Source organism: Vulpes lagopus, chromosome 11 (assembly GCF_018345385.1).
Source record: "Vulpes lagopus strain Blue_001 chromosome 11, ASM1834538v1, whole genome shotgun sequence".
NCBI lineage: Eukaryota > Metazoa > Chordata > Mammalia > Carnivora > Canidae > Vulpes > Vulpes lagopus.
The window spans coordinates 67,029,287-67,042,719 of NC_054834.1; the positions used below are offsets into that span (position 1 = coordinate 67,029,287).

Below are 13,433 nucleotides of genomic sequence, written 5' to 3' on the forward strand. Positions count from 1 at the left end.
CAGTTTCCCTTGATACATAAAATGTTTCTAATGCTATTGCTTTCTCCTTAGAGGTGGAGTCTGTACCTTTTAGATACAAGTTTTAGATTAAGCTGTTTACAGAAAGATGTCAGAGGTACAGAGCTCTGCTGCATATTTCACAGAGTGGATAAAACAGTGTTCTAATAGATATCATTTCTTTTTGTCTTCATGGGGTAGAAAAGAGTAGTTGAACAGCTCCGGAAGAACCTGATAGTAAAGCAAGAACAACCAGACAAGTTCCAAATACAGCCATTACCACAATCTGAAAACAAACTACAAACAGCACAGCAGCAACCACTGCAGCAGCTACAGCAACAACAGCAGTACCACCACCACCACGCCCAGTCGGCTGCACCCTCTCCCAACCTGACTGCTTCACAGGTAAAAGTATGGAGAGAGCCCTGTAGGCTTCCTGCTCTAGGTTGACTTATTATTGGTCATGTAGAATAACGGCTTGTTTCAGACCATACTGAGCTCAACTAGCACTAGACAAAAGTTATGTTGGTTACTTTTTTATACTATACACTGGGGTAAAAATCACTTGAAATTCATTGGCAAAAGGAAATGATATTACTAAGGAGCAAAAGTTAAATGATTTCCCACCTGTCCAAAGAGGGGAAAGGTAGTCAGTGACAAAGAAAAATCACTACTCTGTGTTAGAACAGAACTAAGGTCTTAATTTGAATTTCTGGAAGTATTTGCATTTGTTCTAAAAGTCTGTGTGACTCTGCCTCCTCTGGAATTGTTTTGCTGGAACTTAGCAATTAGGTATGGAGATATTCCAGGAGCAGTACCCTTGGAACCAGGTAGAAAGACATTCAGAAGAAGGGCGATATATTTCCATTACTCAGGGAAACAGAATATTTGCTTCTAAGTCCATATTCATGAGCTGAATTTGTTCTAATATACTGAACGAAATCTGAAATGGAACCTACAGGTCCAAACTAGAACTAAGAACTGAAGACTTAATAACATCCTAACTTGGTGTAGCTGTGTGGATGTTTTTACTCAAAGGGGCATTGAAACTAGCATTTAAGGATCATAAGGCAATCAAGATGTACAATAAGGACATATTTGGGAATAACATCCAGTTAAGAATACTGTTCAGCCTTGGTCTCCAGACACCTACATGTAATATGGGCATACCTTTTTAAATGGGATGACTGAGCAGTGCTTCCTGATCCTTAGGGATCACAACCCTTTTAAGACTTGGGTAAGAGCTATGGATCCTCTCCCCAGAGTAATACACATTCACACCTAGTAACACTCATTTTTGTGTATGATTTCAAGGATGTTGAGATCTTCTAAAACTCAAGCATGGGCATCTTTCACTCACAAATATCAAGTCTTCAGTATATCTTTATAACATAGAGGAAATATTATAGTTTACTTGTTATTCACTGTTTATGGACAATGGGCTGGTTCACATATAAAACTGTTCAAGTTAAGAATACATTAATTGTAAAAAATGCTAACGATTACTAAAGGTAGTTGACATTTAGTAAAGGTTACTATATACTGCCACTCTCCTGAGTGCTTTACATATGTAACATACACAGTCCTTACCCCAACCCTAATAAGGAAGGAATTATTATTATTATTCTATTTTATAGAAAAGAAAACTAAGGTACAGAGAGATTAAGTAATTATCTAAAATCATATAGGTAGTATGTGTGGTAGAGCCAAGATTTGAACCCAGATGTTCTGGTGAAAAAGTCTGTCCATTCACTGCTCTTTTGTACTGCCATACAATACCAAAAAAGAAAATGCCAACATTATGTCAAATGCCAAAGTAGGAAAAAGAGGAATTCCTGTTGTAAATCAGATAGCTAGAGCATAAATTTTACCATAATCTCCAAGGCTATTTGAAAATTAAGCATTCAAACTGACTTCTAAAACCCCCTGACTAGGGCTTTCTTCTGAAGGATTGCTTATCAGATTACTTTTGTTAGAGTTGATTAGTTTGTTCTCATTGCAAAGTACACTTTCATCAGAAAGTATTTACATGGAAGAATTCATTCTTTCCTGGTTGTTAGGAGTCTTTCTCTTAACCCATGGAAGCTTCCTGTTCAAGTAACATTACATGTCCCACAAATCAGAGGAAATGCTTATATAATTCTTATAATAGCTGTTCCCTTCCCTAATAATCTTGAGTTCTGTGCTGCTTTGGGATGGTGAATGACAGTAAGGGGCCAAGGGCTGTCCCCAAAACAGTGTTGTATGGCATCTCTCCACCTGTGGCCCACCTGATATATTTAATTGATGTATCTAAGCTTGTTTTATACTATTTTGTTTTGTTAAATGCAGATGTGTAATGTTAAAAGCTAAAAGACCATCCAGGTTTTTGGTTTCTGTCTTTCAATAAACTGTCCGTATTTATTGGGTGTTCTCAGTGTGCTCGATTCTAGTATACAAAGAGGTAGTGATCCCTGCCTAGAAGCTGGTATATTATCATTGTTTTCATTCATTCTGTAAATATGTATTGGGTCTCTATTATATGCAGACTCTGTGTGCTAGACAACGTGGGGGGTAGATTCACATATAAGACAGAATTCTAAAAATTTAGAAGAGGAGAGGAAAATGTAAACAGCCAACAAAAAAGAATAAAAGGAAAGTACCAGTGAAGAGCTGTGAAAAGACCAGAGGACAGAGTAATTTTAACTAGAGGGATCAGAAGTGCTTTGTGAATGAGGTGATGCTTGAGCAGGATGTGGACAGATCAGTGGAATTTCAGTGATGGAGCCGAGGGAGGAGAGAGCATCACAGATGTAGAAAACTATGTGAACAAAAGTATGCAGTCACAGAAGTAAATGTGTGCCCTAGGATAGCAAAGAGGCTGATGTGGCTGTAATGTGGATTCTGGGAAATAATGGAGAGAGAGAGAAAGCCAGAGAGGTAGAAAGAGGCTAGCTTGTAGAAGCCCTCCCAATGCATGACAGAACCATTGGGATTTTGGACAGTCAACGGGGAGTCATTAAAGGTTCACGAGGTCAAGGACAAATGGGAGGTTGTATATGGCATTTATTAAATATCAAAGTTGAGAAAGGAATAACTATTAAGTAGCAATCAGCATGGTCAAAGAGGAAGTGGTAGGAAGAGAACATTTTTTATTCTAAGTCGGATGGCTAGTAGGGACCAAGGCACGGGGAATGGAGGGACCAGTCCCCTTTACTTAGTTAACTCAAAAACTCATCCTTATATGTAGATTTGGAAATTTTTTCAATCTACAGAAAAGAATGAAAGACTAGAAGAGTTAAATGCAAGTATACCTCTCAACTTATATTCACAATCTTGCCCTTTTTAATGATGTAATACAAATATAAAGAGGCATGTAGTTAATAAGACCAAATAGAAAATAAATCCTTATGGGGCAGCCTGGGTGTCTCAGCGGTTTAGCGCCACCTTCAGCCCAGAGCCTGATCCTGGAGACCTGGGATCGAGTTCCACATTGGGCTCCCTGCATGGAGCCTGCTTCTCCCTCTGCCTGTATCTCTGACTCTCTCTCTCTCTGTGTGTCTCTCATGAATAAATAAATAAAATCTTAAAAAAAAAACTTATGGACAAAAAGAGGAGTAGAGTGTTTCTATTTGTATTCATCTGAATGTACAACAGTTACCTGCCATTCAAAATTAAACAAAAATAGCCTAAAATAGATAATGGAAGTTCACTAGAGCCCAAAGTAATAATCTTTCTAAGTTCTGATTTGTTCGTCGGAGTCTGTTTTAAATCAACACCTCATGCTCTGCAAGTAAACAATAATAATTTGGCAAAAAAGTAAAAATTTTGCTATGCCATATATTTCTTCATTAACTTCTAGTTGGTATAGTTTAGGTTTTGTCAAAATTAAAAAACCTCTTGATGACATTGTGGGGAAACTGCTCTCTTATCTTGAAGCCAGGGACAATTGAACAGCATCAGCCAGCCAGGGACTAATCATAGCTTCCAGAAAAATAATTTTCTTTTTTGTTGGTTACCTTTCCTCTCCTATGTCTTCTCTTCTTCCTGCCAAACAGGTCAGAGATTTTCATTAGGTTTGGATTTCAAAATTCTAGATTCTCTTTGTCATTTAAACTCTAACACTCCCAAGAGTTAGGTTTATATTCTCAAGTACCTAGAATAGAATAAGCACCAGACCAGAGGTAAAGATTTAAGTAATGCCTATTGATACCTGCTGCAAATAGTCAATGTATTTTTCAAAAAGTTTTCATCAGTGAATATAGTACTCTAAGGTCTATGCCTGTATATACAGAGAATTATATAGATCCTAGAATACATGTTGTGAAATTAGCCACAAAGAAATATTTATAAAGTAGAATAAAATGCTAACCTAAGATGTCAACAAACTTGTTAGGTTTCAGTTTTTTTTTTAAGTGTTGCAGGTAATGGTAAGTATATATTCAGGTGAGTTTGAGGTTTCACTGACTTTTTTAGAATAATCACTTTAGGGTGATTCAAAATATTGATAGTGATTTACCTGAACCAAGGATGTTTCAAACAAAAGTACATGACCTCTTTCAAAGCAGTAATAGCATGCACAATAGTTTTTAAAATCCGTGTCAGTGAATTCTGCTGATTAGAACTTTTATTTCCATGACCAAGATTGAATGCCATCTGGTGTGACTTGCTCACCACTTGAAAAGGTCTTTGTATTTTAATGTCTTAAACTGAAAGATAGGGCTAATATCACACTGGGTTAAAAATACTTATTACAAATAGCTGGCAATGCAAAGTCAGTCCTTCCTGCTACACTACTGTAATATTTCTAATGATAAATAGCATTTAGCTTTTATTTAGTTTTCATTATGGGTAGATAGTAGATGACTTGCCACCCCCCAGAATAAATACCAGTGTTCCACTTTTATACTCCCATTTCACATTTGAAAAGGCACTGGCAAAGAGAATGAGACCACACCTGCATTGTTGATTAGAAAAGAGGAGACGAAGATTTGGGTGATTTTAATTACAAGTGTTAATAAGGATTGCTCCTAGGTTATGATCACTAATTGTTTTCATTGAAAGAAAATAAAGATGTTAGAAGATTAGATGATGTATGTGTGTGTTTAAGGCAGAAGATAGAAATAAAGAATTGCCTACAAAAATACAGCTTAGTACGTAAGTACCGACGCCGTCACTAAAATAGCAATACACAAGGGGATTTGTCCAGATATGTTTCAGGGAGAGTGAGGCCTTGTCACTGGTCTAGAGCAATGCTGTCCAGCAGAACTTTCTGCGTTGGAAATCTTTGCTGTCCAATTTGGTAGCCACTAGCCACAGGTGGCTTTTGAACACTTGAAATGTAGACTGTGTGACTGAGGAACTGATGTTTTAATATTTTTGTTTTAATTAATTTGAATTTAAATAGCCATGTGTGGCTGGTAGCTACCAAATTGGACAGCGCCAGTATAAAATAAGAAGAAAAAGATGGAATAGTATCAAAATCAGAATCAGCATGTTGGAGCAAATCTCTATGTTCCTGAAACGTTTGGATCTTGAGTGAGTAGTGGCACAGGATAGGTGTGTGTGCCGTGTAAGAAGGTTGTTTGCATTTTTCTTGTTTTGTAACTGGCCCCTTTAACTACTCTAGTAAGAAATCTAGAAACTGCAGCTACAGAGCAGCAGCACTTGTGGAGGATCAGTCAAATCCTATCACCTCTGTTCATCCTCTGAACTATAAGGCCTTTTATAAGGGGGTGGTAAGGAGGAGAGGGAGGGAGAGAGAGAATCTCAAGCAGACCCCACACCCAGCCCAGAGCCTGACTGTCACAACCCCTAGATCATGACCTGAGCCAAAACTAAGAGTCGGACACTTAACCAACTGAGCTGCCAGGTGCCTCTGATCTATAAAGCTTTTTGAAACACAGGTTTTTGTTTCCGCCATGTCATGTTTCACTGGATCTTTGATTGTTTCTGTGGCAATTCTCCAGAGAAAAGATTTTAGTTAGTGACTCACAGCCTTTTGATATCAAGAGCTAGTATTTACTATACTAGTTGGTTAATGGGTTTTATTATCTAGAGTTTGGGATTTACTGCCTTGAGGCAACAATTGTGCTAATCCTCATGTGAGTTTCCCTTCTTCCTCTCAAGGGTGACACTCAAAAGAATGAAAAGACACTGTCCTTTCATCATAGCTTTTGTGTCACTGGAGGCAGATAACCAGAATTATATGATGGCTTTCTTCATATTGATGAGGTTGTAGCAATTAAAGATAGAGATGGTATATACTCCATTGATTTCATCTTCTACAGAGTTTAAATTAATTGAGAGCAAGCAGAGAATAAGAAAAAACACAGATAAATAGGTATACTCATATTCTATATCTGTAAACCCACCCTATTTATTGTTGAAAATCCTGTGCCCATATTTGTCTGCAGTTATTACTATAAACTTGAAGCTAAATTTGAAAACTCTGGCACAAACTAATCTTTCCCTTTAGTAAGAAGTGTGCTGTATGTACACAAAAGAAATGTTATATCGAGAAACTTGATTATAAGAATCATTGCTTTGTTTTCTTCTGGGGATTAGCAGCATATTGTTTAGTGGGATCACACTACAGTGTCCTAATATCTGTTCTCCATGTCTCCTAGAAGACTGTAACTACAGCTTCTATGATTACCACAAAGACACTACCTCTCGTCTTGAAAGCAGCAACTGCGACCATGCCTGCCTCTGTTGTGGGCCAGAGACCTACCATTGCTATGGTGACCGCCATCAACAGTCAGAAGGCTGTGCTCAGCACTGATGTGCAGAACACACCAGTCAACCTGCAGACGTCTAGTAAGGTCACTGGGCCTGGGGCAGAGGCTGTCCAAATTGTGGCAAAAAACACAGTCACTCTGGTAAGCCAGCAGCTGCTACTCATGTGTGCCCACATGAGAGGGTTCAGGATATGCATTTGTAGAGTATATCCATTTTATGCTCCTGCTGGATTTTTTAGTCTCCATCCTTCAGCTGTACCAAGTTTTCCTTCGGGGCTGACAAGGGAATATGGCATTCCTGCTATCTGCTCAAATAATTATAGAGGTGTCCCTTGACACCAAGGACCAAAACCCATTCAGTGCATTATCTGCAATCAAAGTATGACTTGGAGAGGAATGTCCTTCATAGTGGCATGCACACTGTTTCATGTAGCTCTCTCCATCCTATTTGCAGACCTTCCTGTGAAGCTTGAATGCTTACACTCTCTGGTTCTGTATTACCTATTTAGGGAAAACTTCCCACTGAACTCCTGTAGTTCACTATCCCTTGAAATTGGCTGCACCCAGAAAGTACTAGGACAAGCTGAGGCACTTAAAAAATATTTAAGAAACTCACAAATTAGCAGTGTCTGTGTCCAAGGTCTATCAGAAAAAAATAGATCCCTTGAAGAATTACTTGAACAAAAACTGTTAGTGAGATTCTAGGGCAAAACCAGTTAGATGTTGATGCTCTCTGAAGCTTGGGGGAAATATAGCCAAATTGTGGTTTTAAAGTCGGTTCTTAAAATTTCAGCTAAGAGCTCTTGGTGGCTTTTGAATGACAACCAGTGACAAATAAAACTAGATAGCAGTAAAGTGAAGCTTTCAGCACTTACTAGGAATCTTGAGAGAGGCAACCAGCTATCTCAGCCAAATGCTGAGAGTTAGAAAATTCTCTACAAGAATAAAGCCATTCACTGCTAGATAAAGCCCTTATATTAGGAAAAAAGCCCATTTGGCCAGGCAGCAAGTTTGATTTGACTTTGGGTCCAGTCTTGACTTTTAAAATATGTACATGCAAGAGTTCTTGAATGTCTAGGAAATTGTCTAAGATTGCCAAGCCTACTGTGTTTTACATTAGGCATGTAAGGACACAGAAATGCAGTTGGTTCACTTTTGTAGGGCAAAACATGCAGGTGGGAGAGTAAAAAAGTTTTCTTCAGGAAGTGTTAATTCAGATGGTTAATTCTACCATGAAAACTTTTAGAAAATATTGTCTGACCCAGAGAATAGTGATGCTAAAAATACTTTAAGAATGCCTAGGTTTGGTATCGAACAGATACTGTCCTCTGTGGTTTATTTATTTTTCCTGTTTTTTAGCAGGTTCAAGCAACACCTCCTCAGCCCATCAAAGTACCACAATTTATCCCCCCTCCTCGACTCACTCCACGTCCAAACTTTCTTCCACAGGTGAGTAAACCAGTGACAAGCCCAATAATGGGTCAGATGAGACAGAAGTGCTCAGGGGCCCTTTCTAAGTAGCCTGAAGTATGCTTATCACCTCAGCTCTCTACAGATCTTATTAGTTAGCTAAAGGTTGTAGTTGCTGATTCTTATACCATGAAGAAGCTTATTTGAACACCAGGGTTTCTTAGCAATGACCAAAGGCAGTAGCAAGGGGATGTGACAAAAAAAAAAAAAAAGAAAAGAAAAATTTAAGATAGCACCATTTTAAACCTTAGGATGTTAACTTACTCGAAGTTTAGCCAAACCTGCTTGCCAGTGGGGAAGGCATGCAATTACTACTTTTTTCTATGTGCCAGAGACTAGAGAAGGAAACAATAGCCAAACTAACCAGTTGAAACCGAGAAGTTTAGTTTTATTCTGGAAAGTAATGGCATTAAGCATCATACTTAAATGCAAGGCCTTGCCTGTAAAAGCTTAGACTAGCAGTCTATACATAAAACTTTCTACCTAGGCCCAATCAGCTCTGCTTGCCTGTATTGTCCTGGCAGTATTCTTCTAGCAATTGTAGTGAACTCACCATTCTTACTGCAAGATGTCAGGATTGCCTCAGTCTGGCTTTAGAGGAGACTTGACTTGCCTAGTAGAAAGGCTAGGAGTTCCCATCTGAGGCCCTATGTTAAAAGAGAAAGGAATTTTGTGGTCATTGGCCATAGGTGATTTCCAAATTGCCTATGCAGTAGGATTGGGCATTGATAACATGAGATAAGGTGATTTCAGTCATTTGTCTAGTAGATCCTTAATAAATACCTTGGGTATCAATAAAGGCATTGTATATTGACCAGTTTTCAAGATAGACAGTTCTCTGCCCTCAGAGAGCTTCAGATCCTTGTACAGGCAATTACAGTGTCCATTATGGGAAGTACAGGGTAGTCTGATCACACATCTGATCACACTCATTCTTAATAGTATTCTGGAAAGTTCCCTGGAATTGTTGACATTCTATCTGAGACCTAAAATCCTAGTAAAGTTAGGTAGTTTAGGGGGAAGAAGAAAAACGTCCCAGGCAGAGGGTAGAGCATATATGCCAATCCAGTATGGAGAGATGCATGTAAGCCTAAAGAACCAAAGGCGATTTGGTGTAGCTGACCTTAGAAGACATATGGCTGACTCAAGCTAGGGAATGAGGTGAGGCTGGAGAAGCCCATTGTGCCAGAGCCTGTGGAGCCTTCTAGACTATGTAGGAATTCAGCCCTTATCCTAGGAATGACAGGGATCCATGAAAACATTTCTAAACAAATACTTGAAATGATGAGGTTTTTGTTTTAGAACATTCCCTCTTGTCATTGTGTAGGCAAAGAGAATAGATTGGATATGATCAAGACTGTAGGCAAGAAGAATAGTTAGGACATTATCAACAATAGCAGCTAATGTTTAAAGACTCCTGCAAGGTGCCACTTACAGCGCTAGGCACTTTCTGTGGGTATCTATTTTAATCCTCAAAACAGCCCTGTGAAAGTAGGTATTACTTTTTTTTAGATAGGGAACCTAGGGCTTAGTCCATGTTTTCCAAACAATGGGTCATGACATATCAGTGCTCTGTATGAAATCAATTTAATGGATGATAACCAGAATTTTTAAACAAAATGAACAAAACAGAATATGAAACATTAGCATACATAGCATATGTGTAATGTTTTGTGAAATTTTTGTGATCTATGTCTATATGCATGTACTGGTTACAGTAAGAAATGTATTCCCTACTGTGTGTCTGTAGCAGCCACCACAGGGTCATCTTAAATTCAGTTCAATATTCAGACTCGGAAGACTCTCAGGGCCCACACTTGGTACCAGTCTGCTTGGAACAACACAAGACAGAAACCAGAGCTTACCAGCAAGATAGCATCAGACATTTTTCGTCAGCCTGTATAGCAGTCTCTACAACTGTCTAGTGATAGCTTAGGTGTAGGGAAATGAGATCTTGATCAGGACGATGGGAGAGCCATCCTGGCAGTCTTATGCCTCACAGGAACCAGTGTATCTTGTACCAATTCCATAGCTGTGGCTTTCAAGGTCCCCCCAGTGGACATGCTCAGTTAAAAGAGTCACCTTACTTCATGAAGCCCAAAGCATGGTGTCCCATCAGGTATTTATAATTCTCCCCATTCAGATTCAGTTTAGCAGTAAGGGATCATTTTTTACCATAAACAATGTTGCCTGGTAACATAGTTGACATTCTTACCCTTAATCAGGTTTCCAGGGGAACAGAGCTGGGGAGTTACCTGCAGGTGAAACTTTCATGCATAAGGGGAAAAGATTTTGCCCACAGGGTCACTGTACAGAAAGTTCGAAAAATGCTGGCTTAAATCAGGTATGTTACTTAAGGTTACCTGGCTAGTAAGGGGTAGGAACCAGGATTTGAACCCGGGCAGGGCTGACCCCATGTTTTTAATCATAATTTTTTGTCACTGTTCCAGTAAGCCAAACGTAAGGTAGAACGATGGCCCTGATAGAAAGTAGCCATATTTGAGAAGGATTTGGGAAGCAGAGGTGGAGTAGGAAGCATCAAGAATGGTTCTGAAGTTTATGTAGTAAGAAAAGACCATTTACTGAGGTGATGATAATAGGAAGAAGGGGAGGGTTGGAGGAAGAAATAGAAGAATTTTAGACATGTTGATTTTTTTTATTGTTGTTGTTCTTAAAGATTTTATTTATTTATTTATTTTAGGATTTTATTTTTAAGTAATCTTTACACCCAACATGGGGCTCAAACTTAACAACCCCGAGATCAGGAGTCGCGCTCTTCACTGACTAAGCCAGGAGCTCCTAGACATGTTGATTTTTAATTTCTTGTGAGCCATCCAAGTAGAGATACATGACAGGCAGTTGAGTGTATGCTTCTGAAGTTCAGGAAATGTGTGGTTCTGAGATACAAGTATGGACATCTTTAGTACACAGGTATTTGAAGCCGTGGGATGGCTGAGAACTCCCAGGAAGATTGAGGAGGTTGGGAAGAAAAGAGGTTCCAGGACAAAACTCTAAGAAATAGTTATGTTTAGGACTGAGCAGAGGAAAAGAAAGCCCACAAAGGTGACTTAAAGAAGGGGTGGCCAAGAACAGGAAGTTAGAGAACAAGGAACAGGGCTGATTTGAAGCCTTGGACATCAAGAAATTTAGAATGTGAGTTAAGACCAGCAGAAGCATTATTACCATACTGGGCACAAATTCTGAGTGGGACCAGTCTCTGGATTAGGCATTTGACCTCAGCCCTGAAGAGGCTGCTTGGTATGGAAGAGGGAGGCTAAGGTTTGGATTCAGAAGAACCACATTGTAAGGTGACATTTGGGCCCTCTTAAGAGCTGATGCATCTTTTATAAGGTTATATATCCTCATAGCTGTAGAGTTAATGATTCCAAAATGAGTATTAATAAGTATTGGTACTAAATACCATTTCACATCTAAAGTATGAAAGATTTGGCAATGTCTTAGACTTACAAGACTTGAGACATTTAAGTAATATGATAATTATCCTTTCTTTCCCCATAGGTTCGACCCAAGCCTGTGGCCCAGAATAACATTCCTATTGCCCCAGCACCTCCTCCAATGCTTGCAGCTCCTCAACTTATCCAGAGGCCCGTCATGCTGACCAAGTTCACCCCCACAACCCTCCCTACCTCCCAGAATTCCATCCACCCCGTCCGTGTCGTCAATGGACAGACCGCAACCATAGCCAAAACGTTCCCCATGGCCCAGCTCACCAGCATTGTGATAGCTACTCCAGGGACCAGACTCGCTGGACCTCAGACTGTACAGCTTAGCAAGCCAAGCCTTGAAAAACAGGTACAGGCAGAGAGTATACATCTGCTTCGGGTAGGAGCCTTGCCATTGAGGCTGGCTGTCTCTAACCACATTCTCGCAGGAATGCTTTATCTCAGCACCATTGTCAGTAACCTGTTGCTTATCATGTGATCATTCATCCATAGTGCAAAAGGGCAATTCCTACTGAAAAAAGTTGGGTTGCTTTTCCCACCATCCCCATATGGATGGATTCAGATTCCTGTGGAAGTGAGCTCCCCCTGCTGGTTCTGAGCAGAAATTCACAGATGGGTTCTGCTGCTCTCAGGAAGCAGGGAGATAAAATACACAGAAAATGGCATATTAGTTTTGGCTCAATAAGAATCCAGATGAGGATATAGCTGTGAAAGTCAAGAAGAGTAAACAAAACAGAGAAAGGGATTTCATTTGAAGGATTTCCGCTGGTTATTACAGATAATGAAGAACCAAATTAAAACATTAAAATTTCTAAAAAGCATTTTTTTTTAAACTCTAGGGAATAGAGCAGTTTTAGCTCAAATACTGAAGTCTCTCGTTTATATTTCTAAAGTCCGGTTTTCTCTTAGAAATACAAGGCTAGAGAAATACAAGTACCTCCAAAAATACTTAAAGGAAAAAAATACTTCAGGGTTCTGTGATAGAAGACTTAAAAACAAGAAAAAGGATTTATAGGCAGTCACCATATTCTATTTAAAGAAAGACCAGTGATGAGAAAGAATTTTGCAAAGAAAAGCATCCTCTTTCAAGAAAGTTGCTTTAAAAAGTCATTGACCTATTTCTAATTGCTCAGGCTTGAGTTCTCATTCATCTGAAAATAGTCTCTCTCTGGTGATCCTGAATCTTCTGCTTCTGGATGGCTGACCATGATTCAGAGAGGCTGGCCAGATGGTAGGGAATGAGAGGCTTCCTGCTGCCTTGGCCTTCTTGAACAGAGGATCCTTATGCATAGAGCACCCGGCTTTCTACCGAGACAGCTCATAAATGCATCAGACCTTGCACTAAAAAGCTCAGTACTAAAATCTCATGCTCAGAAAACACAAGGGAAAACAGATCTCTTTTCCTGGGGAGCCCACTCAAACCCCAGAAAGTGCTTTGAGGAACATTCAGAAATAAATTAGTTACATATGTTTTATGTCCTAAGTTTTCAAACTTAGTATTAGCAGAACTTCATTATTAAAATATGAAAGTAAAATGCTCAAGCTGAGTGAGAAGTTTGGGTAGGGGCATGTTTAGAGATCAGGTGCCCTCATGCCCTGTGCTGGCTCTCAGAGAACTGGTGAAGAGTTCCAAAGAATGTGATTTCAAAACACTCTTAGATTGCTAAATATTTTTTTCCCTGACTTTTTTTTGGATAAAGAGACATAGTTTTTTCAGTTTCATTTTATTTTTATATTCCTTATTTTGTCTGATTACATCTAAGATAATACATATTCCTTATGC

The 13,433-nt window shown here is 39.2% G+C and overlaps 1 protein-coding gene across 16 annotated transcripts in view; it reads left to right on the plus strand.

Annotated features, from left to right (window-relative positions):
• The window catches only part of PHF21A (PHD finger protein 21A), a 194,033-nt gene that overhangs the window by 142,115 nt on the left and 38,485 nt on the right, over positions 1-13,433 (plus strand). For 11 of the 16 annotated variants that reach the window (XM_041723305.1, XM_041723306.1, XM_041723292.1 and 8 more), the window contains 4 exons: positions 199-402; positions 6,606-6,857; positions 8,076-8,165; positions 11,706-11,999. In XM_041723305.1, the coding sequence (XP_041579239.1) occupies positions 199-402; positions 6,606-6,857; positions 8,076-8,165; positions 11,706-11,999 (840 nt within the window). The remainder of the gene's footprint in view (positions 1-198; positions 403-6,605; positions 6,858-8,075; positions 8,166-11,705; positions 12,000-13,433) is intronic. The other 5 variants (XM_041723301.1, XM_041723308.1, XM_041723303.1 and 2 more) reach the window with 2 other exon arrangements.